At 34.4% G+C, this 24,829-nt stretch overlaps 4 protein-coding genes and 1 pseudogene across 5 annotated transcripts; 1 reads left to right on the plus strand and 4 right to left on the minus strand.

The window, feature by feature from the left end:
* Positions 1 to 2,408: 2,408 nt before the first annotated feature.
* Positions 2,409 to 3,942, plus strand: LOC107896460 (ethylene-responsive transcription factor ERF061). The gene has a single exon (XM_016821639.2). The coding sequence runs from the start codon at positions 2,809 to 2,811 to the stop codon at positions 3,712 to 3,714; it is 906 nt and encodes a 301-aa protein (XP_016677128.1). The 5' UTR covers positions 2,409 to 2,808; the 3' UTR covers positions 3,715 to 3,942.
* A 723-nt stretch (positions 3,943 to 4,665) lies between these two features.
* LOC107896462 (COP1-interactive protein 1) lies at positions 4,666 to 11,441 on the minus strand. The gene is made up of 4 exons (XM_016821640.2): positions 11,288 to 11,441; positions 10,784 to 10,849; positions 9,425 to 9,593; positions 4,666 to 9,106 (listed from the first exon to the last, which is right to left on the minus strand). The coding sequence occupies exons 3-4, from the start codon at positions 9,516 to 9,518 to the stop codon at positions 4,851 to 4,853; spliced, it is 4,350 nt and encodes a 1,449-aa protein (XP_016677129.2). The 5' UTR covers positions 9,519 to 9,593; positions 10,784 to 10,849; positions 11,288 to 11,441; the 3' UTR covers positions 4,666 to 4,850.
* On the minus strand, positions 10,757 to 14,137 carry LOC107895456 (COP1-interactive protein 1). The gene is made up of 5 exons (XM_016820733.1): positions 13,991 to 14,137; positions 13,809 to 13,885; positions 13,164 to 13,622; positions 11,288 to 11,327; positions 10,757 to 10,849 (listed from the first exon to the last, which is right to left on the minus strand). Exons 1-5 carry the CDS (start codon positions 14,135 to 14,137, stop codon positions 10,757 to 10,759), a joined length of 816 nt encoding a protein of 271 aa, XP_016676222.1.
* Positions 12,989 to 17,500, minus strand: LOC107896463 (BICD family-like cargo adapter 2). 2 transcript variants are annotated; one of them, XM_041077032.1, is made up of 3 exons: positions 17,352 to 17,500; positions 16,077 to 16,245; positions 12,989 to 15,690 (listed from the first exon to the last, which is right to left on the minus strand). In XM_041077032.1, the coding sequence occupies exon 3, from the start codon at positions 14,979 to 14,981 to the stop codon at positions 14,226 to 14,228; it is 756 nt and encodes a 251-aa protein (XP_040932966.1). In that variant the 5' UTR covers positions 14,982 to 15,690; positions 16,077 to 16,245; positions 17,352 to 17,500; the 3' UTR covers positions 12,989 to 14,225. The 2 variants fall into 2 exon arrangements, with proteins under 2 accessions (XP_040932966.1, XP_040932967.1); XM_041077033.1 differs by lacking the exon at positions 17,352 to 17,500 and having other exon boundaries at positions 16,077 to 17,318.
* A 2,363-nt stretch (positions 17,501 to 19,863) lies between these two features.
* Positions 19,864 to 23,251, minus strand: LOC107895457 (probable serine/threonine-protein kinase DDB_G0288147; annotated as a pseudogene).
* Positions 23,252 to 24,829: the final 1,578 nt, after the last annotated feature.

Genomic DNA, 24,829 nt, shown 5'->3' on the forward strand with positions numbered 1-24,829 from the left:
GGGCAATGAGAAAAAGGATTTTGTCATCGTGACATCAATTGTTAGTGAAATGACGTGGAGTATTATTTTTTCTAATTTTTTGTTAAACCGACGTGGTATTAAGCCGCATTTGCGTGGCTGAGTAAAATCTTTGGCGGAGAATGAAATGAAATCACGAGAACTCCAAATTTCTCTCCTTTAGGACGCTATGACTGAATGAAAAACCTACACGTGGTAAGTGCTGGGCCCAGGGAACTGGACCACCGGCTTAATGTCGGCGTCGCCTTTGGACCAAGTCCTTGCATATCATATACTGCCAAAACTCAACTTTTTTATTATTTCCTCATTTATTATTTCCTAACTCTACATAATAATTACCCCATTTTTAGCTGTCTTTAGCTATAACGAGTATTTCTTTTCAAAATTACATCAGTACCCTTTTTCTAAAATATTATATCACTATTTTTAATTCCTAATTTATTTTCACAGAGCATTAATGACTTCCATAACGAATGACGGAGTAAGAAAATTGTATATTTTTGTCAATTTTAATAATTTATATTTTTATAATTTTTAAAAGATTAAATTAAATTTTTATTATTTTTTGAGAATTTAAGTAAAATTTTATAAATTATAGATGACATAAATAAAATTTTTTATATTTTAGGGGAGGCAGAGCCCTTACTAATCCCCTTGGCTCGGTCACCGAAATCATGCAATGTGATTGTATTATACAATACAAATATAGATTTATTAATGAGATATGGTCTTAAGATTTACCCATACAATTACTAAAATAAAAGCTAATAATAATATTAATATTTGAAGTATTGGTTCATACAAACATAGCCGTAAATTCAGTATAAAAAAGTCGTTAACTTCAAGTTTTGGTTGAAATTAAATTTAATATTTTTTGAAAAAAATAAAGCAAATGGGAGAGAGAATAGAAGGAAGATATGGGGAGTGTTATAAGATTGAGTTGTGAGTGTGAAGCGATAATTAGGTTTTGGTCACATGCAAATACATCAAATAGTCCCAGTGGTATCCATATATATGTGGGCATTGGAGGGCCGTCTTTCACGAGCCTTGTTATTGATAAAAACCTTTTCAAACCTCATCTTTACGAATTTAATGCTCCACATCAACCCCCGGATCCCACTTTTGATGATGCTGATGCCTACCTTTCTAGTCTCATGAAATTTTCCTCATCATGTTTGGACATGGTTTTGTTTAATGAGTTGTTAATGTTTATATTTATAAATAAAGTCTTTTTATCGTTACAACAACAACCATGAAAATCAAATTAAAATTAAAATTTAATCCATCGTTAAAATTTATGTTTTAAATTTATAACATCAACAAAAAAATGGGAAAGTTTTTAAAACTTAGTTTAGAGTTTTATCAGTGTTTAATTAGCAAAGATAACATGTATTGCAGGTGTACTATACTGGGAAGTTCATAGAATGGAACTTTGAGGCCGAAAAATCTGACTCAGAGAGAGAGAGAGCAGTAATGGCATTTGGATTTTGTGCTGCAGAAGAAATTTAATATAAATAAATAAATATAAAAAGGAAGAGAGAGAAAAACATAAAATTGTGGCAGAGAAATGAGGAGCTGACTCTGTTTTTGTAATAAATTCAAAAAGTAGGTTTTTAGGGGCAATGAAAAGTACGGACACGTGTTGGGACCCACGCGTAAAGTCAAATTTCAGATTTTTTTTACTTTATCCATCAGATATGTCGCAAACGCAGTATGACCCTTTCAATCTTCTTTTATCTGTTCTCTCATGTTTGATGTTCTAAAGTTAAAAGTAAAATATTAAATAAGGGAAATTATTAATTTCCCATAAATAAATATTAAAAAATAAATATTGTATAATACTATAAATAGAAGAGGAATTCACATACAATATTATATTATATTATACAACTTTACCTAAATTAAAATTTTCTAATTATCAAAAATTATATAAAAAGTTTTCAATTGTTAGAATAAATACACAAAAAAAAAATAACATTAGACCCATCATGATAGTAGGGCAGGTGTGGGTATAACTTTGTACCTATCTCACATAATATAATAAGTAAATTTAAAATGTAACAGTACTCAATGTTCTACACTTTTTTTCATAAGAAATAACTATATTTATTTAACTAATATTTATAAGTATATAGAGGATTATATGGGTCTGGGACACGAGAGTGGTGGGACGGAGATGATTTTAGGTTTATACCCGCAACGGGTTATGAGGAAAGGATGGGATAAAGCTCCTCACACACACCCCGCCCAATAGATAATGCATTTAGTATGCATTTTAGTATTAGTTTTATAAATTGGTAAGTAAAAGAAAAAAAAAAGATATTGCATTAAATATATATATTATTATTAGTTGGAGCTGGACTCACTGTGCGGCTATAAATACACCAAAGCTTGAACCAGAGACATCACTCAACACAGTTAAATTCTAATCCCCTCCTTTGAAACCCCCAAAATAAATTATTTTTCTTCATTTCCACGCCAAAAATCTGGGTTTTTCTTTTCTCACATAGCATTTGCCCCTTGGCTTTAAAGTTGAACCCAACATTTCTTCATCGTTAAACTATCCATATTACCTTTGGTCTCTGTTTCAAACAAAGAATCATACCTTTCTTTCCAAGTTGGAATCTCCTTTGAGGGACCTTTTTTTTTTTAAAGGCTCCTCTGTTTTTCCTTAATCCACTTTTCTATTGCCTTTTGGTTTTTGTTTTATAAAGGAAAAAGGGGCAGTTTTTAAAGTCCTGTTTCCTTTCTGAATCTTCCCTCCCGCACTCTGTTTTCAAAAAAAAAAAAATGCAAGAAATCTATCATCCTTTTGGATTCAAAAATGGCGTTGATATTGGATCTTCGTTATCACAAATCATATTATCAGGAGGCTCTAATACTTTAGATTCAGTGTTCTCTCATTGTGCATCACTACCAACAGCCATTGCCACCAACTCTGTTTACGAGCCATTAGGTTCATCAGTCTATCTCCGCCAGAGGGATCTCCTTCAGAATTTCTGCCATGAAAACAAAGGGAACCCTTCATTTTCAGGAAAATCCGTAAAGGGTAGTCTTCAAAACTGCCCAAATCCTCCATCGACGACCGATTACTTGAGCCCACCTCAAAAGAAGAAGCTTTACAGGGGCGTGAGGCAAAGGCAATGGGGCAAATGGGTGGCTGAAATTAGACTCCCGCTAAACAGAGTCCGAGTCTGGTTAGGCACTTATGACACAGCTGAAACCGCCGCTTATGCCTATGATAGAGCCGCGTATAAGCTTAGAGGCGAATACGCGAGGTTGAATTTCCCGAATACCAAAGATCCAAGTGAGTTGGGGTTTGCAGATTGTGCTAAATTGAATGCTTTAAAGAATACAGTGGATGCTAAGGTTCAAGCCATTTGTCAAAAGGTGAAAAGAGAGAAAGCTAGAAAGAAAGCCAAAAGATCACCTGAAGCTGAAAAGCAAGCCAAAGTTCCAGAGCCATGTTCATCGTCTTCGTTGTTATCGCCGGCGGTTTTTAGCGAAAATTTAAGCAACGAATGGCCGTCGCCGCCGGTGTCCGAAGATGGGTTTTGGAGATGTGCGAATTCGCCGTCCTCTGTTTTGAATGACTATCCGTCGATGATTACAGAGGAACCCATGTTTGAAGACTGTTCGCTTTCAAGAATGCTGTCTTTTGATGCTGATTTGTTATGGGAGATTCTTGCTAATTAGGATAATAATTATGTTTCATTTTTTTCCTCAAAAAATCAAATATCTTCAGCAGATAGCTGTTATTTTTTGTTAGGTACTTACTTACTAACAATGGTGTCATGCTGTTTATGTGGTCTGGTTTAGGGTTTTGGTTTTTAGTCTTCTCTTTTTCCTTTCTTTCGATTTTGAGGCATTTTCTGAGTTTGGATTTTGTTTTTCTTCTCAATGAAACATATTAATAGTTAACCATGTTCCATGAGCTTCTATTACATTAAAAAAATGTTACCCAATTATTATAATTTTATAATATTTTGTATAATTATATAATTACATAAACTATAATTCAATTATATAAAATATTTAAAAAATATTACCATTTTGGGAATATTTTATAAAAATACATAAACCAATATTTAATTATACATAAAATTTACATTAAAAATCAGTTATTGTTTGGACACCACTATTATTGATGTTCCATTTGGATTTTACTGTATCAGTGCAGAAGTTTATTTTTTTCTTTTCTAAAAATTTCACAATTACAAAGTTAATACAATTACACGTATAAGATATTTATAGATACAAATAAATGTTTGTGTTGAAATTATAATTAATACAATGTAAAGCTAATCCAAAATCAAACAAAAACTGAACTAATATGGAAGGAAGGGGATAAAATTCACACAAAACATAAGTATATGACAAAAGAGAGACCGTATATCATTATTACAAATGGTGGAACTCGAGCTCAAATTTTTATGGACTTGACCATATTGGTTGAACATATTAATAATCTCCGACTCTGCAATCCCTTTAGATCCATCAAAACAAAATGCCAATAGAAAATGAGTATCGGGTTCGACAGAGTTACCTGAAAACACAAAAGATCAAGTTAGAGCCTGCGTTTAATTATTCTTCTTCATCTTTTTTATGATTCTATGTATGAAGTAGGAAATCTGCTCCAAAACCACATTTTTGCCAATAAACTGTTTTTACTGCAAATTTATCTACAGCCAAGCAAGTTTTTATGAAACACAAGCTGACTAAACATTACCTGAGAATGTTTATTAAGAAAAAAACAATGAAATAATGAAAAATAATCCATAAATGCAAAACCCCGATGAACATAATCGAATTATAAATAACAGGGAATTCCTCTAGGCTGCCCTCTGGACTCTGACACTTCTCGAGATTATTTCCTTTAGATCATCGCAGCGGCTGCGGTGATAATCGATCCACAAGCACAGCTGCCTAATGGCTTCTCTCTTCTCCTCTCCTAGTCCGAGCATGCCTTGATCTTTCTCTTTCATTGCTGTCTCCAAGACTTCCATCTTCTTCTCCAGCTGATTCATGGCTTTTAGCAGATTCTCCTTCTCCGCTTCTTCCTTGTTTGCCTTAATCCGTAGCTTCTCCACTTGATCTAACAGAGTAGATTCTTGTTCTTTCTGATAGTTCAGCTGCTCAATCAAGTTTGTCACTTCATTCCTTAGTCGCTTCTTTTCGTTCTTTGTCTCTTCGACCCAATGTTTTGCAATCCTTAGCTCTTTCGATGTTTCTTCAATGCATTCCTTGTAGCTGCTACACTTCTCTTCAAATTTCTGGATGACTGCTTCAAATCCAGCCAAGGTAATATTCACATTCTCGGAGATATCAGTGATCATCTTGCAATAGGCTTCGTTGTTGGTAGCAATTATTCCAGATAATACTGAGATCCTTTCTTCAAGCAGTCTTTGTTCTTCCAGGTACCTTGCTTCTGCTTTTCTGTAGCTTTCTTCGTTCTCAGTTAGTAACTGTTCTGTGACTCTAAGTTTTTGGTTTGACAACCGGAGCTTAACTTCAATTGTTCGGACATTCTCAACCAAAGTACTGAGCTCATCTCCTTTCATTTCTATATCTCTTTTCAAGTCTTCAATAGTTTCCTCCAACTCAGCAACAATTTCATCCTTAGATTGAATGTTCGTATTGTGCTCTCCTGCCATTTCTTGCATCTTCCGTTCTGTGATTTTGATAATTGCCTTGCACTCCTGAAATGAAGTTTCAAGTTGTTTGTATTCATTGCTTAGCTTGTTAAATGCATCTTCTTGTTCTTTTAGCATTCTCTGATGATCCGTGATCTGGTTTATGAGGTCATTTTTCTCATCTTCCTTTGCTTCCAAATCTCTTTGAAGGTGCTCAACCATTTGTTTGAGATCAGCTGCTATCTGACTTTTAGATTCGAGGTTTGTACGGAATTCTTCAGACATTTCTTCTGTCTTCCTTTCAGCAATTTCAAGACTTGCCTTGCACTCTTGGTATAAGCCTTCAACCTCTTTGTATTCCTCGCCCAACTTCTTATATGCCTCCCCCTGTTCTGTTAGCATTCTCTGCTGATTGCTAATTTGGCTTTCTAGTTCGGATTTCTCGTGCTCAAACTCAGTTTTCACTCTCTCAAGCTGCAACTCCAGTTCATTTCTCTGGTTCTGTATTGGATCCAACTGCTGCTGCAAATCGTTGACCTGTGCCACTAGGGCTGTTAATTGGGAGGAAGTTTCATTCTCCAAGCTGGCATGCTTTTCTTGGAGAGCATTGAACTCGAGCCCTCTTTCTGCCAACGTTTTCTCTAATTCAATGGTTTGACCCTGTAAACTCACTATTCCCTCCCTCAATTGACCATTCTCTTCGATTTTAGTTCTCAAGTCCTCTTCCAGTTCACCTTTCTGGTTCTTTAGAGAAATGACCTCCAATTCTAGTTCCTTCATTTGTGCCAACAAACCCTCTTTCTCCTGCAGAACTCTCTGTTGATCCTCAGTCTTGCTTACCATCTCTTCTTTTGCCTTTTCTATCTCAATCATATGATCTGAAATAGCTTGTGTTTTACTCTCAAGCTGAACTTCAAGTTCAGCTTTCTGGCTATGCATGGATCCCAGTTTCTGCTGCAATGTATTTATTTCATCCATCAAGCTCTTGACTTGGTTCGATGCTTCATCGCCTTTAACTACAATATGTTCTTCCAACTGAGCTTTCTCAGTCCGCAGCAACTCCATGTCTCCTAGCAGATTGTTAATCTGCACTGTCAAATTCTCCACTCTAGATAATGATTCTGTCTCATTATCCTCAAACTTCTTTGTGAGAGTAAAAAGTTCTTCTTGTCTCGTCTTTAATACCCTCTCGAGTTCTGAAATTTGATATTGCAGTCCCATATTTTCCTCCCTCAGCTGACCATTCTCTTCGATTTTAGTTCTCAGGTCCTCTTCCAGTTCACCTTTCTGGTTCTTTAGAGAAATGACCTCAAATTCTAGTTCCTTCATTTGTGCCAACAAACCCTCTTTCTCCTGCAGAACTCTCTGTTGATCCTCGGTCTTGCTGACTATCTCTTCTTTTGCCTTCTCTATCTCAATCACATGATTGGAAATAGCTTGAGTTTTTCTCTCAAGCTGAACTTCCAGTTCTGCTTGATGGCTATGCAGGGACTCCAGCTCCTGCTGCAAAGTATTTATCTGATCCATCAAGCCCTTGACCTGAGTTGATGCTTCATCGCCTTTCACTACAATATGTTCTTCCAACTGAGCTTTCTGGGTGCGTAGGGACTCCATGTCTGCTAGCAAATTGTTGATCTGCACTGTTAAATTCTCCACTCTAGATAGCGATTCTTTCTCGTTGTCCTCAAACTTCTCTGTGAGTGTCAAAAGTTCTTCTTGTCTCTGTTTTGATATCATCTCGAGTTTGGAAATTTGGGATTGCAGTCCTAAACTTTCCTCCCTCAGCTGACCATTCTCTTTGATTTTAGTTCGCAAATCCTCTTCCAACTCACCTTTCTGATTCTTTAAAGAATTGACATCAAATTCTAGTTCCTTCATTTGTGCCAGCAAACCCTCTTTCTCCTGCAGAACTCTTTGTTGATCCTCGGTCTTGCTTGCTATCTCTTCTTTTGCATTTTCTATCTTGATCACATGATCGGAAATAGCTCGAGTTTTACTCTCAAGCTGAACTTCAAGTTCTGCTTTCTGACTCTGCAGGGACTCCAGCTCCTGCTGCAAATTTTTTATCTGATCCATCAAGCTCTTGACTTGAGTCGATGCTTCATCATCTTTTACTGCAATATGTTCTTCCAACTGAGCTTTCTGGGTGCGTAGTGACTCCATGTCTGCTAGCAGATTGTTGATCTGCACTGTCAGATTCTCCACTCTAGACAATGATTCTTTCTCATTATCCTCAAATTTCTTTGCGAGAGTCAAAAGTTCTTCTTCTCTCTTTTTTGACATCATCTCAAGTTCTGAAATTTGGGATTGCAGTCCTATATTTACCTCTCCCAGCTGTTTTGCTTCACTTGCTTTGTTCTCTATCTGCAGCTCCTGTTCTCTGTTTGTTGCTCGCAATTGTTCCAACTCGAGTTCCAAGCTTGTCACTTGTGCCTCTAATTCTTTTAACTGGGCAGATGATTGATTCCCATGCACCTCATGCAACTCTTTGAGCGTCAAAAGTTCCCTTTCTTTGTCACCCAGTTCCTCTTTTGACTGACTCATTTCAGCCATGAGTTGTTGTATGGTGCCCTGGGCCAGCTCAATCTCATTTGAAACCTCAGAAAGCTTCAAGTTCAGGGAGTTATTCTCTTCCACTGTAGCATTAAGACTGCGGCTCAATTCTGAAACTCGCTGTTCTGAAGATTCCAGCTTTTGCTGCATATCGGAAACTTCCCCCCTAAAAGTGTCTAGCTCTTGCTTTAAACTTATATTTTCCTCCTTCAGCAAACTAACTTCTCTTCTAAGATCTTCTGTAAACTTCTCACCATCTTCAATTCTTTTAACAGCAGTTTCTTTCTCTAGAATTAAGTTATTGTTTTCTTGATACAGCTCCTCGGACCTTTGGTTCAACTCAGCTTCCATCTTGGCAGCAGCGTCCAGCTTATGCGTCAGCTCTTCATTCTCAACCACAAGTTTTGATTTTTCACTCTCTGATCTTTCAGAATCAAGCTTCAGATTTGTGATGATTTCCTCTGCTTCTCGCACCTTGCTTAAAGAAGCAAGATAATCTGAATTCAATGCATCTTTTTCTTCTCTTGTATCTGTCAGCTTCTGCTTAAGTTCAGCAATTTCCAGATTTGCTGTTTCAAGTTCTTGTTTAACGCCTTCTGCTATTGCCTGAAGTTCTCTTTCCAAGTGCCCATTTTTACTGCCACCATCTTTTGAATAACCATCAGAGTCGGAATCTGAGCTTGATGAAGAGGATGCATCTTTTTCTCCTTTGCCATGAGCTTTTTTCCTCAGCTCCCCTGTGAGATGATCATAGTGTGCATAGAGGTTTTGGTAGTGTTTGTGGAAATCCTCGATTAACTGAACAAGTGGTTCCTTCTTGGAGTTAGCTATAGGAACTCCATTTTCTTCAACTTCTTCATCGTTAATGAGCTTCAATATTGTTGCCACCTTTTCATCAATTTCTGAAACGGAGGGAGTTTACATTTGAGATTAAAACATGAAGCAAATCATAAGTGGAAAATAATGTTAAGCTGATTGTCGCAATTCAGAACACCCGGAACCAAATTCTTTGTCACTCGGACTCACATGTGAGTGCCAATACGGGTAATTGGAGGGGCCTTGAAGGGTCATATCCTCATACCAATGTTCAAATATGTGTTGAACTTAAGTGTCCAACATAGACACTTGAAGAAAAACGAAAAGTCGGAGCAACGTAGTTCAAAGTTATAGGTAAAATAGAAAATTGCACCCCAAAGAAATCAGTGAATGTAGAAAATTACCTATTTTACTTCCTTTAAGCTCTTCATCCTTTTCTGGATCAACATGATGCCCAAAGAAGGACTTTATAGACTCCCTGAACCGATGCTTAGTCATCTCTTCAGATTATCAACTAATTTTGCTCAGCAAGTCGGCATGAAGATAAGGCAATCTATATCTCAAGAATAAAAGCTGAAAAAACAGAATTATGGACACTTTGTAATTAGTTTCAAACTATGTCAACCATAAACAATACAGCATAGTCTTAGCCACAGATTCGATCGATTGCAAAAGTATAAAGACTAGTAAACGGACGGCTTATTTCGGGTATTAATGGTCCCAAACTCACTCCCCTACGCTAGAAAACGATCGGCCTTCGTCTATAAGCAGACAACGAAACAAGTGACAAACTACACTGAATAAGAAAATCTTACTTTTGTTGAATAAGTGCTACTTTTCTAATAAAAATAAGATAAAATCAAAATCAAACCCTTTGCCTTTTTGGCAACCCTGCTTAAGATACAAAATCTCAAAGCATCTTTTTTCAGCTTAAGATGACAAAATCCCAGGCCCTGTTTCTTATTGACAACCCAGCTTAAAATGACAAGATCTCAATTTTTTTTCTAACATGGGTCCACAAATCAAGGCATGCAGCTTCATTAATATTTAGTATTTACTACCTTCATTATTAAGCATTATCAAAGTCGAAAAAGAACTGACTAGACTAGCTGGTCGAATTGGCACAGCCGAGAATCGAAGGGTTATTCGATTAGATGATTTACATGAGACTGGATGATGATTGAACCAGTTTAACTGGAAAAAGAACCGGTGAAAAATCAAGAGAAACCCATTTCTATTTTTTTTCTCTATTTTTTAAGTTATGGCACGTGAACCCATAAGCTCATAGATTCCAAAAAAAAAAAAACTACCATTAAGCCAAAATGCATGTTCTTATAAATCATTTACTAGATTTATCAGTTATTTATTTTCTAACATTTAAAATTGTTTTAATTATTTATTTAAGGAGTAAATGGTCAGAAAAGTGGCAGATATGATTCTAGCGTGGCGACACCTCATCATCACATTCATTGGGGATGGTATCCAGCCACGCCAGAAACAGAGAAAGCTGATTTGGAATCGAAACGATAAAAGACAGCTATTATTTGAAAGAAAAAAGGTGAGCTGTTCTTTTTGTTCATTCATTTTCTTTTTCCATTTCATTCAAATAAGTCAAGGCCGGTCAGTCAATCATCACTCAATTACTCAAAAACCTTTTTTCTTTTATTATATATGAAAAACGAAATATTATTAAACAAAAAAGATAATAAATAAAAAAGCAGTAAAGGAATAGCATATCAGTAGAAATTTGGCATTACTGTCACCTGAGATTCTGAGACTTTCTCGTAACTTTCCTTTCTCAATCTTGTATCGGAAGCTATGCTATATTTCTGCAAAAACAAATAAATATATCTTTTGTTTAAATCGAAACAGTAAAAATATTGAATTTAAGATAAATAACCGAATCAACACTGATACAAGTGATAAGTTCAAAACGAAGAAAATCTGAAAATTTTTAAAGAAGATCTTTTTACTTGCATTGGAAATCATGATCTAATAAAATTTCAGCTCTAGTCATTTTCAATTATGGAGTTCGAAAATCAAAACCACAAGGAAGTTCAAGGGAACAAAAAAGATATAAGTTAGTTTTATGTTAATGAAAACAAGTGAATCGAAGTTAAAATTCAATCATAAAATCATAAAAGGGAAATAACTGAACTAAAATTCCACTATCAAACTGATCGAAGGTTTTTTGATTGAAAACTGAAGTCCAAGTAATCAAAAACATGAAGCAAGTGATGATTAATCAGTTGATGAACAAAGCTTACCTTAGAATCAGAGCTCCAAAGCTTGATTAAGAAGAAGAATCTGAAAAACAGAGCAAAAAAAGAAAAGAAAAAAACTGAGAGACTGAGAGAGAGTTCTGTTATTTGATAAATAGAAAGAGCATGATGTAGCTTTTTCTATTTTCAGGATATGGAATGGAATTTTTGGAGCCTTCTTTTATTCTGATTTTAAGTAACTACCCTTGCCTTTTTTATTTTATTTCAGTTATGCCCTTTCAATTTCTCGTCACCAGAGATGATCTGAACAAATTTCATTGGTGTTTCACGTTTATTTCTTTATTTTACTTTCTGTTCCAATTGGCTGTCAGACAATGAAATTTCTCTATTCAAGATAGTTGGATTCAGTTTCAGAATAAAAGTATACTTGATTCAATTATTATTTACTGTATCTTTGAAATTTAAGTGTAATTAATCATATATTTTATATAATTATTATAATTAGTAGATTTTACTAAATTAAATTTAAAGATTGTAATTGTTATAATTATTACTTTTACAAGAAAAATTATTATTTCCCAAAATGTATCCCATTAATTATTTCTTAAAATAAGTCGTTTTTTTTTAAAGGATTTCGACACCATTTATATTTATCGAAATTTAATAAAAAAAATTGACTTTTGAACTTCCATGGATCAATGAGGGATCATAAAACCTGAATTTCTACTCATAGATCCGACTTTGAACATCATGTCTCTCAAGTTTTGTTTTAATACTTTGAATGCTTTCTAAGTTTATATAATAATAAAAAGGAGAAAAAAATAAAAAATAAGAAAAATGGTTAGAATGTTAAATGTAACTCAACCATCACGAGAGTGGAGGTTTAAAGTCAAATTTGGCAGTCGAAATTTTTTTACTTGTCATGTCTTAAGATTTGATGGTTAAAATTTTATTTTAAAAATTGACATTTATGGGTGTTTAAAGATTTCTGCACTAAGAACACGTATTTTGGGAAATAATATTTTTATACCTATTTTGAGAGTAACTAATTTTTTATATAATTTTAAGTACAAAAATTTTATATTTTAAAAGATATAATGATAAATTTAATTATTAATAATTATATTTTTTATCAATTTAATTTTTTCTAGTAAATTTAATCCTTAACATTTAAAAAAAAGTTGAATTGTAATTTTTTAATTAAAATATAAATTAAAATGTTAAATTTTTTTCGATTAAAAAAATTTACATCAAATTAAATTGATCAAAAGTACCTCTAACTTCATTTTAATTTAAAACTTTTAATGCATCATAAGAAATTTCATCGTAAACTTATAAACATGTCTCCCATTTTAATATTTTAAATATGGTAACTCTCATAATAATATTCATGTATATTTTATGATAATTTTGTAATATTGAACTTTTTTATTTTTTTTAGTATCTCATAATCTATTTTAAAAATACATGTCATCAAAACTTGTGCAATACTTTTAGAGAGCAATCCCTAAGAAAGAAGCAGAAGTGGAACTGAACCACTGCACTGCGGAGATATATTTCCGCTTACGTTTCTAGTCACGAAACTTCCCGCTTTTTCACTTTTTAGCAACGTAAGCTCTTGTCCGAATCACAATTCCGTAACTCCCTTACCGTGAGCCAAAATAAAAATTTCTGTCACATCCAATTACTCATATAAAACATAAGATTAACAGATCAAGGTAAATCAATGAATAGAATTTTGTCGCTTTTATTAAGTTTATGAAATAAGAATACATTTGTTAATGAATAAATGAGATATGTTACACCTTCATATAAAATGACTATTTTTCTTTTAATTCCTATTTTTGAAATACATGCAAAAAGGAATCATGTTTTTTTCTTGGTTCTACCAGAGACCATTTCCTTGAGATGGTCATAGCACCTGCGGTGATAATCAATTAACAGGCACAGCCCTCTAATGGCTTTCCTCTTTTCTTCTTCCCTACCCAACAACGCTTCATCTTTTTCTTTTGTAATCTTCTCCATTTCTCCAATTCGACTCAAAAGGTCGGCTATGGCTTTCAACAGCTTCACCTTTTCTTCTTCTTCACTCAACTTACCTTCACATGAAAGCTTTTCTCCAAGTTCTCCATTTTCTTGCATTAGCTTTGAGTTTGATTCATTCATTGCATTTTTGCTTGCATTCATTGAATCCCTCAACTCCCTCAGCTCAGCTTCACAACTGGCAAGCTTCTCTTTAAGCTCACCATTTTCGTGTTCTAGCCTTGAAATGGATTCAGTCCATGAATTCTTGCCTGCCTCCATTGAATCCCTAGATTTCCTCAGCTCAACTTCACAGGTAGCAAGCTTCTCTTTAAGGTGTCCATTTTCGTGCTCTAGCCTTGAAATGGATTCAGTCCATGCATTTTTGCATGCCTAGTATCCCTAGAGTTCCTCACCTCAGCTTCACAAGTAGCAAGCTTCTCTCCGAACTTTCTATTATCTTGCTCTAACCTTGAATTCGATTCAGACAATGAATTTCTGGCCATCTTTATTCAATTCCTTAACTTCCTTATCTCAACTTCACCGGTACTTCCTTATCTCAGCTTCACCGGTGGCAACCTTCTCTCTAAGAGCTCCATTTTCTTGCTCCAGCATCTTTGCCTGCCTCCATTGAATTCCTCAGCTTCTTAAGCTCACCTTCACAGTTAGTGAGCTATATTCTAAGTACTACATTTTCTTGCTCCAGCCTTTAATCGCATTTTTCACTGCCTCCTTTGGATCCTTTAACTTCTTGAACTCGGCTTCATAACTGGCAAACTTCTTCCCAAGTTTTTCATTTTCTTTCTTTAACCTTAAATTTGATTCAGTGAATGCCTTTTTGTTTGCCTCCATTGAATCCCTTGACTTCCTCATCTCAACTTCACAAGTTGCAGGCTTCTCTTCAAGTGCTGCATTATCTTGCTCTAGCTTTTCTTTTATAGTCTTGTAAATATCTTTGTTCTCATAATGTACCTTTTTCAGCAACCATGATCCTCTGGTACAAAATCTGGAACTCTTGTGCTAAATCCTCCATCTTTCTTTCCAACACATTGATATTAAAAGTGGTTCCTGTCGATAATCGTCTGGCAAGCTTCGAGTTCGACTCCATGGAATTGTTAGTGTTTTCCTGTCTTTCTTTCATAATTCTCTTCTGATCAGCAGTCCGCAACTCCAACTCGCTTTTCTCCATCATCATGAACTCCACCTTCTGTTGCATAAGTTCAACCTCCGCAGTCAAGGTCATAGTCTGCGCGGTTTTGTTAATCCGTTTACTTTTGTACTCCTCCTGAATAGCAGAAATCTCGAGGTCTCTTCGCCGAAATAGTCCTTCCAATTCTAGAATTCTACCATTTAGATGACTCGTTTCCTCTCTCAGTTGATTGATTTTGCAAATATTACTCCGCTCGTCATCTTCTAATTTATGTTTCTGCTTGCGAAGAACGTCCACCTCGGATTCCAACTCCATCACCTGCATCTGTAACCCTTCTTTTTCTTCTGCCATTACCTGCTCAATACCACTCTTTCTAGCTAATTCTTCTTTCAGGGTTTTCACTTGAATCAAATGCTGGGAAGTTTCTTTAGATTTATTCTCAATCAAAAGTTCCAACTCGGTTTTCTGGCTGTGTAGGGAATCCAATTCCTGCTTCATTACATCTATCTCGGAACTTTGGGGACGTAAATAGTCCATCTCTGCCTTCAGACCAATGATCTGTACCATTGACTCCTAAATTTTAGATGTTAAGTTGTTGTCATTGTCCTCGACTTGCTTCATGAATTTAGTTGCTTCATCTCGGACCTCCGAAACCTGCCCATACAATGCCTTAATTGTCTCTCCTTGCAGTTTAGTTTCAGCTGTCTTAGCATCAAGCTGAGCTTCCAAATCTCTTTTCTTGAACTGCAGAGACTCCACCTCATTTTTCAAGCCAATTAGCTGCTCCTCTAGCTCGGTTATCCGTCCCTCATGCACCGTTTCGGAATCACAAAGTCTCTTTTCTTTCTCATCCGCTTCTTTTCTCAAATCTTTGTTGATGATTTCGATTTCTTGTATTTTACTCAAAGCAGCCAAATGGTCCAAAGCTAAAAGTTCTTCTCTTCAGTCTTGGCCAATTCATGGTTCAGGTCACCAATTTTTTTTAATATCCTTTCAAGTTCTTCCTGATGGTTTCGGTCATTGTTAAACGCTACGCTGGGGTTAGTTTCGACATCCATCGACAAGTGATACTCCGAGTCCAAGCCAGAGGCATAATAAGAATGATTTTCGGCTCTTTCCAATCAGAAGCCTTCTTATCAGACTGTCGTTTAAGATTTTCATACTGAGAAAAGAGAAACTGGTACTGCTTGTGAAAATACTCGACGAGTCCAACAAGTACGGGCTCCTTTTTCCCTCTGTTTCTCCTCTTGGCCAGCTTCAACATTCTTTCAAACATCTGCAAGAAAAAAAGACATCAAAATTCAGGGAAACTGATAAAACTGACTAAGATCAAACATTAAAAGTGGCCATCAAATCAAATATAAGAAACTTTAGATATACTTGGTAAATTGGGGAGAAAAAGTTTTTGTAATGATAGTCATGCTATCTTTGATTCTTCATTAATGTAAGAAGATCTATGTTATCTAGATTCCGGATAATATACATATATGTATTTGATATGGGTGCGTCCAATTTTTAAAATTTTAACATATATTTAAAGGGTCTTTTGAAGATCCACATTCCTATACTTATGATCAAATATGCATTGAATTAGTGCACATAAAAAAAAATTGAAGTGTCAAAGCAACATAGATAGAAGTATATCAGCAACATTTTACAAACCTGTTTTAGTTACTTCTTGCTCCATCTTTTTTAACTTTTGAACATCACGGTAACCCTCCGAGGTCATTGTCAGGCTTTATTGCTTCTCCACTATGAAATTTGCAGCAAATTTGATGAATGAGTCCCCCCAAAAAATGCATTCTCCATCTCAAACAAATCAAATAAATCCCTAAAATAAAGTGACATCACATTAATAAATTACTTGACAATGCCACATTCAAACACTGTAAAATCCTTAACTTATGCATATCCTTGAAAATAGTTTAGGGGGCCATTTTAGATAATTTACCTTTTATTTGGCCTTCTTCACGAAACAAAAAAATGCTTACATCAAAATCAAAGTAGAATAGTCATTTATCCAAATTGCTCAAAATTCAAAGTGCTAAAAAAATGGTTTTGAAAAGCATGCAATGAGGAATTAGCAGTTGTACACTCTTAACCTACCTGCATTAAAAATTCATTAGTGATAGTTACTACCTAGTCAAAATGTTAATAGGAGATGCAAATTAGCCCCTTATTTTGGAACTCTATTATGAGTAAAAGTTTATCCACTTTTAGCATCCAACTTTTACTTACACTTGAACCGGATCCGAATCCAGTTTATGTTGTTCCAACTCTCCATTTTTTTTTTGTTCTAAAAATTCATATATCGAACATTCTTATGTCGAATGGATATCCATATCTGGCTCACTAAGAGAACAATTAACATAGGTTTAAATTAATAGGTTTTTTAATGAAACCCAGCTAAAATAAATATTACCTTGGTTGCACTAAAGTAATGAACAGATTCATCCATGATCCATCTAGGAATCTTCCTAGAACTAAGGGATCTAATCTAGCATGTATTATAGCAACTATTCTACTATCCTCACACAAAGGCCTAGCAACAAAAAAGGAGAGGGCCATTATTATTCATAGATTGGGTGATGACCAGTGGTGCATAAGTTCTTAGATGTCACCTTCAAAGCCGAAAACAGCCTGCCCCCACTCATTTCATGCCACTTTTGAATCTCAAAATAACTAAAAGTAACAGTCAACATTTTTTTTTAATTTGATGATTAAATGTTTATTTAATCACAAATTTTAACTTAAATTATGAGATTACTGCTTCGATTCTTTTACACATCGATTATCTTATATAAGGCATGACATTCGCTGAAATCGACGTTAAATTTGGTAGATTCTAATTTAATAATTAAACCTAATCAAGAAATTAATAGAATAATAGGAACGAAATTTAACAGAATAAAAATTTGATTAAAAAACAAAACTTACCTGGAAACTGAAGGCGAATATTCTTTTTGCGGATCAAAATGCAATGGAAAGTGATAAAATAAGCGCAGGAAAAATAGAAAGAAAAGGGGGTGAATTGATAATAATTTTTAGTAATTTTCTTTTGAATTTGGGGAGAGAATTTGTCTTGGCCTGGCTGGTCCACGAGAATGAATTTTTGGCGCCTCTTTTCATACGATTGCCCTCTGATTTCGGGTTTTATTACACTCAAAAATTTTAGCCGAGAAAAACGCGATAATTTCATTCTACTCAAATATGATTGGCTGATATTCCAACATGAGGCCACGTGGGTGATGTCCCGCGCCTCTTTTGTCTTTTGCGTTTTACGATTTAAACATGAACCATCCCATTACATACATAATAATGTATTTAAAGTTAAAAAATCGTTATTATAAGTAACAAACAGTTATTGCTCTGTTCCTTAATTATTAAGCTATTTTTGCAATTCTAAAAGAAAATTAGATCCCTGAACAATTTAATTATTTTATATTTAATTCCGAATAAAATAAAATAAAAATTTAAACAACATGAAAGTTTTTTTTTAAAAAATAATGTGTTATAATTTTTAAAAAAATCAACCGTTTAATTTTTTTTATATTTAATACAGAAGTAAATAAGTAAAATTATAAATGAAAGTCATTGATTCATGATATAATACGGGAGGAAAATAAGAAAGAGATGAAGGTGATATAGTGGAGATCAATTCTCCTAAAGAGGTCAAGAGCCGAAACAATGACAACATAATAGGTTGACCAAGATACTTGTGCTAAACAATAATATTGTAAAAGTTGAGGTATTAATTTTTTTTTAAAATTAAATCTTAAATTTAAGTGTAGCATAGAAACCAAAATTAAAATTTTACCATTTTCTTTTACAATGCATAAAGAAAAAAGAGAAATGTGACCCCATGTTTTATATATTTAGGTACAAGAAACGAAAATTGAAAATTTACCAATTTATATAGGTTTATAGATATACTCAATCCATACAATTTTCTTCCATCTGTATGTATATATTATATTTTTTTATGTTATTTTATAATTCATGTTCAGGATTTATGGTTATCCCTTTCAATAATATTGTATTCAAAATTTAAACTTGCGTTCACTCTTTAAGCGTGAAATGTACTTCACCATTATACCTAACACTTTATTGCTAATTTTCTCTTGAATATATTGAAAAGAAAATGGATGACTTTTTAAGTTGTATCAATTTGTTGTTTGTTTTCACAATTATGAAACAATAACTTTTTAAGCACGTGACATTTCTCGCAGGTTGGATTAAGGAGTGAATACGAAAAAAATCAAGCTATATTTTTTTAATTTAGAATTATATTTCATATTCATGCTTAAAAATAAGTATATATCAAATAAAAGACATTAAAAGAAATTAAGAGTGGCAATTCAATAGCAAAAGCATCTCAAATGGTTATTATTACCATCACCAATCATCTTTACCGCTCTTGAGTCCTTTTATAAACTTTCACCAATAATAATCATATGCATTAGAAGATAAATAATGAAGGGAGGTTTTCAAATAAATTTTTAATGTGTTATTTGTTTGTATTAACAAACCTCTCAATGGGTTGGTATTATCTCTTGGTTTATTCTCTTACTCTGTCGAGACCTCAACTAGAGATGGGGTTCACAAAGCGGGAGTGCCTCATTGAGTTAGACCATGCATGATAGATGGCCATCTACAAAAGAAATAATGATCATTTGCGAATGATAAGGTTTGAACCCAAACTCTAAATGGCATCAATGGGCATATGAGTTATTACTTGATGTAGTTCTGTTTATCAAGATGCAAATCGCTCATCGTGATACTTATGATTTGCTTATTATCATGAAGAAGTGTAAAATATGTTAGACCTCGCGAGCTACTCAATACGTTCTCATGCAAATCGCAAGCTTGTAAGTGTTGCAAAGGGCACTAAGCATTGGAGGCTCGCCTTCTCGTAGTAGTTGACAAAGAAATAAACTAGGATCCACTAGAAAAAGCCCGTCAACCGTCTAGGGGATATCCTATATTGCTACAAGGCCTCAAAAAATTCAATGGAAAGGCAGATGAAACTCAACCTCAATGGCAAACAATGACAACAAAAATCCTCTCGTTACATCACATATACGGCTTTCTCCATCAAGAATAGAATAGTTTGGCATGTTTATTCCCCTAATCTCCAACGTTTTTACCATCTCCCTGTGCTTTCTTTTATATGTCCACTAGTTTCCTAACCTATGAATACCATTTTTTTTAACTTGAAGAGGGATCTCTCTCCTTCTACCTCTCTATTCTACTTAGATTTTTCTTTACGTTCTCCCCTCGCCACCGTGTGAACCGTCCCCAAAACTTCTTACCTATTTTTCTCATCAACAATCTTATAATTGTTGTTTCTTCTTATATTTGGAGTATAGAACTAAGGTTTCCAATACTCTAAAATGAGGAGCAAGGAAGACAAATATAATTCAGAAATTAAAAAGGTTAAAAAGGATGACAAACTTTTATAGAGAAGGAATAGAGTGGGATAATGATGAAATATTACAGCTATGAAAAGGTGAAAACCTTACATCCAAAAGGCTATACAAAGAAGCAGAAATGTGCAGCAAAAGATTTATATGGTACACACACTTCTTCCAATTTGTATCAAAATATCAAGAATTATGATGAAAACCCAACGACATCTAAATATGCATCATGCAAATACAAGGCCAACCCCTTTTACTTATGGTGATTAATTAGTGCTAATCTGAGGTTTGACCTGTTGTTGTCACTGCACCTCATTGTCGCCCTCTGCTGAAAACAACTTGTAACGAATGGTCATCATTTCTCTCATTATCCTTGTACTATGAAGACATTTCAAGGTTGTTGGTCGTTGTAGATTGTCCTTTTGGTCTCTAAATGTTTCGTTTACATTCATTATGGCGATTAATTTGTGCTAATCAGAGGTATGACCTGATGTTTGTTGTCGACCTCTGTTGAAGGAACCTGTACTGAATGATGATCGATTTTCTTTGATTACCCCTGTACTGTGAACACGGTTCAAGGTTGATGATCGAGTAGATTGTCCATTTGTTGCCCCTGCAGTCATTGGCTATATGGTTCAATATCTTTCACACCTTAAATATAACCTTAAGCTATATATACATATTGGAAATGAAAGTGGAAACTATCAATATAACCTGAACTTTTCTTGGCCTTCACGTTAATGTTTTTCTTTGTCATTACAACTCTCTTTTCTAGAGTCTTTGTGGAAACCAATCTCTTTGGGGGCGAGCGAAACCGTATTGATCTCCTTTCCGGAACCTCACTGTAAAATGATCTTACATCCGAATAAACTGACTTGGTATCCGAACCACGAGATTTCACATCAGAACCAACAGACTTTGTGTCACTTGTTGCTGTCAATGGATCCTCTATTATAGAAACAATATCATCTCTGCAAGTTGAGGTCCCTTCGATGGTTAACTCGCCATTCTTATCCTTGGTGTTCATAATAGTTCGATCTTTCTCGACAAGCCGATAAGCAAACATTTGAAAAGGGATTTGTGCAACTGAAAGTGGATTGAAAGTCTCATTTGCAGTGAACTTTCTTGCAAACCATGTCTCTATCTCACAATAATCTGCAATAGGACATTGCACTTCAGGCTGATCATAGTCATGGTCAGGGTTCATCACGAGGAACTTCTTGATGTAGCGCAAAATTCGACAAATTGATGAGAAACTCGGGCGTTGATTCGGATCGGTATGCCAACACTTTTTTGCTAAGTTGACAAGATATTTTGGGACTGTGTATGGAAAAAGAGGCCTCTCCCCTGCCAAGATATTTCTACTCATCTTTTCTACATGTCCTTCAAACGGTTGTTTCCCAGCCAATAACTCAAAGCAAAGCATCCCAAAGCTGTACACATCTGCCTTCTCTGAGTACTTCAAAATGGAAGATCCATTGGATGACTGCTCTTGCTCTATCATAACTTCTGGAGCATACCAAATGAAAGGTTTTGGCTCGCACATCCTCGGTGACGTATTCGGGGAGGAACGAGGCTTTACATCAGATAAACCGTAACCTGAGATCTTTAAATGGAAACAACCTTCAACACTGTTCCTAGCTTTCAGAAAGATGTTACTAGCGTTCAACTCTCCATGATAAATCTTCTTTGAATGCAGATATTCCATTCCTCTTGCAATTTGAAGCATAAGATCAACCACAACATGAAGAGGGAACAAGATCCGCCTTCTCGAACCGTAATTCTCCTTCATGTAACTACCGAGATCCTTGTTCATTAACTCGAGAACAAGCAACACTTCTTTTTTTCTTCATCGTAAAACCCACAAAGGTATTGCAGTATGTTTGGATGAGTGAGTGAAAGTAATTTAGAGATTTCAGAATATAATGGTTCAACATCCCCAAAGAAGTTTCTTAACACAAAGTTATCTCCCAACCATTGTATTTCCTTATATTGTCCCCATAATCGTCGCCTTACTTGGTAATCCCCGCAATACAAGATTGAACTAGGGAAAAGTTCCCCGTTAGAAGCCTCTGACCCAATAATTTTACGAATCAACAAGCTAGCTAGCCGTTGTTGGTTCTTCGTTACTGATTCCGAAGACTTCTTCTCCCTCAGAGCTTCAACAAGGTTCCATCGATCTTCCCTCCACGCACTTTCGAACCGGCTACAAATCTCTCGAGGGATCAAGTACTGATTTCCGAATCGAAATTGGAAAAGCTTCGGATCGTTCCACTCGGCGTCGTACTTTCTTGTGAGTGTGACTCTCCTCCTTTGAATCTCATACTGGTCAAGCCCTGCGATCTCTCCGGCCATCTCAATGGCCTCAATGAAGGCCGGAAAGTGGCAAAGCAAATTGTGAATGTGAAACTCAACGGAGTCCTTGTTTTGATGGAGGTTTATTGCCTTAACCCACCAGTCCTTCTTGTCCATACATTGTTTTACATATAATTCACCTTCTTTAAAGATCTTTTGAAGCTCTCGCAAAGGGTTATCAATGGGACTCCATTTTGTGTTCTTTTCTTCGATTTTCAGGTTCAACCTTATTTCTTCGGCTATTATATTGAAAGCCAAACAAAATATATCAAACAGCAAGCAACATTGTCGTCGATTGACTTGAAACTCGCCTTGTAAAACCATAAGAGTTCTTAGACTTCCCAAAACCTCACCAATTTGTCTGAATTCCTCCATTGTTATAAAAAAAAGTTTAAAACACACAAATGAAGACAACCCTAAGAAATGTCACAAATGGTGCCAACTTTTGGAGATTAAATACCAGAATCAAACAACCCCAAATCTCTTCTTATCTACAAACATCATTTTATAAAACAAAATGGTTAGATTCTTGTAATTAAGAAACATTAATCAAACACATAATTGGTTTGAAAATGAGAAGAGAAGAATAAATGTTATAACTTAATAAAAAAATACAAACTTGTAATTGGCAATTTTCTATTTCCAACACCAATCCAATTCAGACAATGGATCCTCTGGGATCCTTACAACTTGGATTTTATCTATGAAAAAACTTCATCTTTATCCCCTAGAAAAGAATGCAAACAAAACAATTAACAATGAAAACCAAAACTGACCAAAAGAAAATAGAAAACGAAAATGATAAGAGAGTTGACCGTTTCAACCATCCATCTGTTAAACAGCACCTAACTGAAATGAAGAACCTTGAATCCAGATTTTTTTGTTTTCATAAGCTTAATTTCATTTCTTTGGAACTTTAGGAAAATAAAATCTTCAGGTAAAAACTAAAAACAGAAACCATCAAAGCAAAACGAACCAAAAAAAAAAAACAATAACTGAAGATCAAAAGAGAACACAACAAAAAAACTTATCAACTTTGAAGTTATTCAGGATCAACTAAGCAGGTTCAAGGTTTGGTTTTCTTTTTTTTTTCTCAAAAAACTTTAAACGAGTCCCCGATTTCTTTGTGGTCTTTGTATAAATGTGTTCCCGCGATTTTCGTCCTTTTTTTAATATATAAAATTGTTATTGTCTCAACGTTCTGACCGCTGCATTGTCGCAGAAATATCTTTGAAATGGCGTCGTTTAGTTCATATTCAGATTAACACCATCTGGTTGTTGCTTCTTAAATTTAGCAACGCATTATTAGTGTTTTTTTTTCTTATATTAGTATATTTAAACCATTATATATCTGTATATTTATGTAACAAAAAAATTAGGTCGGAAAATATAATTCGAGTTAGAGGTACTCATTGGTCGGGCTAAGTCTAAACATAATATTAATATATTTTATACTTGCCCAAGCCTAGCCCGATCTAAAATCTGGGTCTAAAATTTTGTCCAAACTTGCCTATATTTGTAAAAGATTAACTTAAATTCATTTTAAGTCCGCTCATATTATTTTTTATTTCATTTTAATATTTAATAATTTTATACATTTTTTATTTATTAAATTTTTTTATAGTTATCTTAACATTATTTTAATATTTACATTAGAGTAGTATTATATAATTGGTATAGATTTATTTTTTTATATGTTTTCTAAATTACATAATATATAAAAATAACATAATATTAAGTATTATAAATTTAAAACGGGCCAGGCCGGTCTGGGCTTAAGCCTTGAATGTTCAAGCCTGTGCTCAAGTCATATTTTAAAATGGGCCTAATATTTTGCCCAAACCCTCTCAAATTTTATGTTGGTAACCCGGCTCATAAATAGATCTAATCCGAGCTTAAGTTTCAATAATGTAATTTATACTATAATATAAATATTAATAAAAATATTAAATTTTAAGATTCCAAATACTAGTTTATTTAAAATAAAAGTATGTGTTCTTCTCAAAATTTATTTTTATTAATTTGAATAGAGATATTTATGAAATTAATTATTCAATTCATTTTGATTTAATTGAAAATGTTATAACATTTAAAATGAAAAGTTATAATCATAGTAAACAAATAATAATTGAATCATGTCATAGATATATCAATCACAATAAAGGAATTATATAATTTAACATTTTTTTTAGATATAATAAATATTTATTCATATCTATTTAACGATTCTTTTAAAATTCGTCACTGTATTTATTAATTTTAGGGTCCAACATTAGCTGGTGATTATATTTATAATGATAACATAAAAAACAACACGGTTGGATAATCGCAAATGAAAATGCTTGCCCTCCCAAACATGCCGTAACTTGGGTTCTACCACACAAATTGTCGCCTATTTTTTCCTTTACGAAGTTATCATTTCCATCGGTTTTGTCTCCCTACCTCTACTGCTCCACATAAAACAATGTCCGATAACTTCTCGCCCTTTCGTCGTCCACATCATTAGCTCTCTCGTTTCGTGGTTTCAAGCAAATTTTGCTTCTTTCTCCCCTGCAACAGTTTTTTTGTTCATTTTCTTTCTCTCTCTGCGACTGAGAGATTATATTAAGCCATCGTGGGAGTGCCTTTGAGGAAAAGCTA

This window comes from Gossypium hirsutum, chromosome A09 (genome assembly GCF_007990345.1).
Source record: "Gossypium hirsutum isolate 1008001.06 chromosome A09, Gossypium_hirsutum_v2.1, whole genome shotgun sequence".
Taxonomy (NCBI): domain Eukaryota; kingdom Viridiplantae; phylum Streptophyta; class Magnoliopsida; order Malvales; family Malvaceae; genus Gossypium; species Gossypium hirsutum.